The 5,460-nt window shown below is 26.8% G+C and overlaps 1 protein-coding gene and 1 long non-coding RNA gene across 2 annotated transcripts; both read right to left on the reverse strand.

Annotated features, from left to right (window-relative positions):
- Positions 1-293: 293 nt before the first annotated feature.
- Positions 294-1,557, reverse strand: LOC111029239 (the record flags this gene model as incomplete). Its single annotated transcript, XM_022308192.1, has 5 exons — positions 1,542-1,557; positions 1,228-1,461; positions 783-890; positions 585-647; positions 294-527 (listed from the first exon to the last, which is right to left on the reverse strand). Coding segments are annotated over exons 1-5 (655 nt in total), but the record flags the coding sequence as incomplete, so codon positions are not given.
- Positions 1,558-2,303: 746 nt separating this feature from the next.
- LOC111029240 lies at positions 2,304-2,685 on the reverse strand. The gene is made up of 2 exons (XR_002603986.1): positions 2,592-2,685; positions 2,304-2,501 (listed from the first exon to the last, which is right to left on the reverse strand). It is a non-coding gene; the product is annotated as an uncharacterized LOC111029240 (long non-coding RNA).
- Positions 2,686-5,460: the final 2,775 nt, after the last annotated feature.

Consider the following 5,460-nt stretch of genomic DNA (forward strand, 5'->3'; position numbering starts at 1 on the left):
TGCTAGTCGCAACGATGTCAAATATAGTAACATAAACAACGAAATTTCTAAGCTGATCAATGAAAATGTATTTTGTAATTTGTAATTTGATTAAAACTTTTATTCAATAATAGTTTTAAATACATTAACTAAACCATTATTGTTAGTTTATAAAATATCTAGTTGGTATGTAGAATAACTAGTTGAAGTATATATTTATGGATTCATTCAATACATTAACTGAAAGTACCCGTAATTCTATAAAATAACTAGTTATTCTATAGAATTACGGAATTTCATACATTAACGCTAACAGATACACAGAACTCTATGCCCACACGGTATACGTGCATGTGTTCTCACACCATCTCTACACACAACACATAGACCCTCTTCATTTCTACGAGGAAACATGGTCACAATATTTTGAGGAACAGGAGCATATGGTATTTCTTGTTCTTTATCATTACCATATTGCTCCTCCCAAATGGCCAAGGCCAAATCCTCAGGCACAAAGAAATCTGCCTCATTATATTCTTCTTCTGGATCTAAATTAAATTAAATATAAAAATAAAATAATATGCAGGAAGTAAGAAGATAATTACTCAGTATATTATTGACAGCTTGATTTTCAACGTCTGCTGGAACTTCTTGTTCAGGATCATTTACTGGAATATCAAATAATATGTTATGTATAAATTATGGTAAGAAAAATACCTAGATCATTGTCAATGACATAAGTTAAGTTTACATTTTTACATTTTAGGAAGGTAGTATAAGTGGAAGATTAAGTTATAACTTACTTTCTGAATTATCAACAACATTGTTATTCAATAGAAGATCTTCAACAACCTCAACTACAGGTGCATTAATCACATTAATCACATTAATATCAGCTTCTTCTTCAGAATCTATTGAGAAGTTAAAGACCAAAACTATTTATATGCAAATAAAATACTTTAAGTTATTTTAATGTATATAATATTAGTTATTAATGTCTATTTATTATTCATTGATAAAATAGGTACCTACATTTTAGTTTTTTTAAAGTTTTAATCTCAACAAGAATAATAATTTAATTTGAAACATAAATAATTATTTTATAAAGTAATAATTGTATATGATTTTGTGAGGATCATAATGGTCCTTAATAAAATACTAAGAAATCATGTAAAATGTACATGCTCTATGATATTTATATATAGCTACTTGGATAATTGATTTTACTCTATATTTTATTATAGGTACCTTCACTTTCATCTTGCCAGTTCAACTCTCTTGTTAAGTAACCATCCACACAGTGTGAGCACTGTATCAAGAACTCTTTAATTGTAATTGCTCCTGTGGTAAGCAGAACTGTTGCATGCTTAATACGAAGACTATTTAAAATGAATTTCATTTTTGTGCTCCGTGTTGTAGCCATTCCTGCTGCCAATTGCTTCACCACAATATGTTGCTTCATTGATAAGTTATTCAAGTGTTCTAGGTAGGTAAAATCAACATTTAATTTTAATTATTTATTTCCATGGGACATTAATTTTAATTTTATAATATTCATTAACCTATATTTACACACATACATGGTTTTGAGTATTTTCTTATAATAGCAAATAACAATTACAATTTATAAGGTGTTGGATTTATATGCTCTTTAATCCTTCTAAATATTATGCCTAAAAATATAGTTACTAAATTATTAATTAAAGCAACATTTATTTTAACACGAATTCTATACAATAAATGACTAGAAACCTACTATTGATTACCGGTATTTTTTTTTATATGTACCTATTGTAAATTTGGGTAGAAACTATAAAAAATTGAATACATTTTATTTATGTTTAAATTTATTATTAACAAAAAAACTATTTAGTTTCAATATTTATGTTTTATCAATTAAATTTAATCAGTTATACTTTAAGAGTTATACTGTATATTTTATCAATTACAAATCCTTCCTACTTGTGTTATAAATGGCTACCTATGCTTAATATCAACATGTATTAAAGATTTATATACCTATTACACTATCTCGATTTAAAATAAAAAAGACAGAAATGGTAGGTATACAAAGAAGTCTTAAAAAGTAAAAATAAATAAAATTGTATGATTTAAGTAATTCTTTTCTTTAGATTTTTTCTTTTTATAGCTAAAATAACTAATACCTAAATACATATTATAATTATATAACTATTTCTGTGTCACTATATAGAAATACATATAAATCTAAGATTACATTATTAATAACAAAAGCTAATTATTGTTAATTATAAAAATTTAATTTGTTTTCAGATTCTCCCAAAAGAAAATATATACAATTTTTATTTTTTATCCACATTTTACTATTTTTTTTAATTTGAAAAATTAGTAAAAAAAACTCACCCAACATTCTCCACAAATTTGGGTGTGTCACCTGAAAAGTCTGTTTAAGACTTGAATGAAAACATTCAACGTTGTTATTGGTGCGCCGCGGTTGATTGAATACTGAAAAGCACTCTGGACCTTTTCGAGTGAGCCAAAAACTGTAGAAATTAAAAACTATTAGATTGTTTTGAAAATTTTTTTTCCAATCATTAATATATCATTAACTCGATAGCTTATATAAAATTTACCTGTTAAAATATGTAAAAAATCTTGGCATCAAAACATTATTATTTTGGGCATGGATTTTAATCTGTTGAAATCCCTCCTCAATTTGATGATGAGGCAATAGTGCTAACACTGCTCACATTCTCAAACACATTTTAGCCTCTCTCTTTTGCTGAACGTAATTTGAGTAGCCCATTTTTTAAATATTTTTCTGCAAACTCTAAAATAAATTAATTTAATAATATATAAAATGTGAAGAATTAAATATAACAACTGATACAAAAATAATTTCAAAACTGTACAAAATAGAACCAGCAAGAATATACCATTGCTTCTGGACATATGTCGGAGAAGACATTGCGTTGTGCGGTCGATCATAATAGACAATGGTCTGACCTCATAAAATTTTGATTAGAATCTTTCCAACACTTTCCTGTATGAAGCTTTAGTCTTCACTTCCGTTAAAACAAAGCATACAGGTATAGACTAAACAATATTGTATATGGTTTTATTCGTATAATTAATTGGAATTGATTGGTAATTAACAGTTATAATATTTTACATGATTTTGCAGAATCAAATGCAACATAAAGAATTGTTTGCAATAGGGAATTGATGGAACTACTTTGAAAGTGGCGTCAGCGTGTAGTTCTGTGGCACCTTGATGAACGACAGAACTAATAATTTCTTGGTAGAATGTCGAATTATTACATTGATACCTATAAATGAGGTACTTAAATTACAATAATCAGTAATTTTAAATTGTATTAACTATATAATCTTACCTGTTAGCATTTAAATCTAAATATTCGCCCAACTCCCGTAGTGTGGATGGTAATGCTGGACAAACACTTCTTCTGGCCTGCCGCATGTAAGACTCTGCTGTTGGCCAACTATAATTTAAAGCAGCTTCCTGATTTCTATCAAATTTGCATTTCACAAAAATATTGTTTATATTTAAGAATTTTAAAGTGCATTATAATTTATAAGTTACCCTTACCTAAATGATTCCTCATCATAAATAACTTTTAGAGCTTTAGTCTCTATCTTTGACCTTTCAATTAAAGTTGTCCTAAAATGTTTTATAAGTTGTTGTTAATTAAATGTTGGACCATAAGCTAAATGTGTGTGAACTTTTTTTGGTATGATGGTGCCGTTCTCCAGTTGGATTAGTGTGCCTTTACAGTATACATTAGGTGTTGCACAGACATAGTAGCTGTAATACCGTTTTATATATATTTCTATAACTTTTTAATAATAAAAAACTGAGTGTGACTTACCTTTTACCACCAATGGTTTTATTGATTTTATAGTAGAATCCGTCGTGTTCCATTTTTAAAAAAAAATTAAGCAAACACAATTGTAAAATAATTTTTAAGAGATAAAAATATTTAAACAAACTGATCAAATAAAATAGGACTGTTTTAATGACCAAATAACACGTACAATAATGCAGAGTCAAATGACAATAAATCGAGAATTAGGTTATAATACATTCGTAAATATTCCACATTTATCAAATAAAAAAAAAACAATGAGCTAAAAATAAATATGGTTTTTATTTTTAGTGACTCATAATTGACTCCAGGATAAATAATGCCTATCTTTTTTACACATTGGTAATTGCTATGATAATATATTGATGTATTTTCAGCTAAAATATCCAAGATTTTACGTGCCACCATTATAACTAACAAGTTTGACATAAGTTTATGAAAAATATAGCATTAGGGGTCTGTTTCAACTCTTTTTGTAAAATATAAAATATATTTTTTAATCAAATAACAAAAAAAAAATCTATCTTTTAATTTGGCGTCTCTAGTTAACTCATGTTGGTAACTTCGACGCCCCAAAGACTTAAACACGTATTCTACATATACTCTTAAATTGACAGTTTGAAACTGATTTTAGGCGTGCAGTCGTACAACTCGAATGTTATATCACTTTATAACGGTACCTTTGTTATATATTGGTGTATAGCATAAATGCATATTGGGGATGCTTTAAGCTTATAATAGTCATATTAATTATTTCTATTGAAATAACCATACATAATTTAATACAATATGTGCGTTGAATTGTTAGTCGACAGTCAGCACATAAATATTTTTATAACAACATATTTATATGGTATAGATTTTTGTTAACCCTAACAGCGATTGTAAGAAAAAATAAATATAATATATTTTTCAACTTCATTGTTTTTATATTGACTATTTAGTTTTAACAATATATGGCATGCAATGTAACAGAAAGATCTGATAAACGAAATAACTTATGTTCTGATCAATATTTATAATATTTTTGTTTATATATCATACGTATAGCCGTATAGGTATAGCATAACAATATAACTTCTTTTCGTTCTATTTTCAGTATTAAAAATTTAAAAAAACGTCCTATGACACGTGCAGACTACAGCTTCAATAAATTAATGATAAAAATAAAATAAAAAAATATTGATTAGCACAAAAGTTATTTCATTTATCAGATCTTCATATTAAACTTTGTTAAGATCATAGTCCATGAAGTACCTAAATCTGTTATGATCTTTGGATGGGGTGAGGCCGTTTTCGACCAAAAACGTACCCTTCACTTTTCGGCCGATTCACTTTTCGACCAATTTTTTTTAGACTGATTCCCTTTTCGGCCAAAACAAAATATATATCATATATTAAAAAAAAATAATATATAATAATAATTATTATGTATAAATCACATTTGTACGTATGATTTTGTTAAGTTAGTTTCAAACAATTATTTTAAAACACAATGAATCAGAGCTAACAAAAATCAGACAATGACAGAACATAATAATTATATAACCTTATGCCATTTTTTTTTTTGTAATTTATAAATTATTTTAAACCATAATAAGAATAGGTTTGTGAC

The sequence above is a fragment of the Myzus persicae genome, unplaced genomic scaffold (assembly GCF_001856785.1).
Source record: "Myzus persicae strain clone G006 unplaced genomic scaffold, MPER_G0061.0, whole genome shotgun sequence".
Lineage (NCBI taxonomy): Eukaryota > Metazoa > Arthropoda > Insecta > Hemiptera > Aphididae > Myzus > Myzus persicae.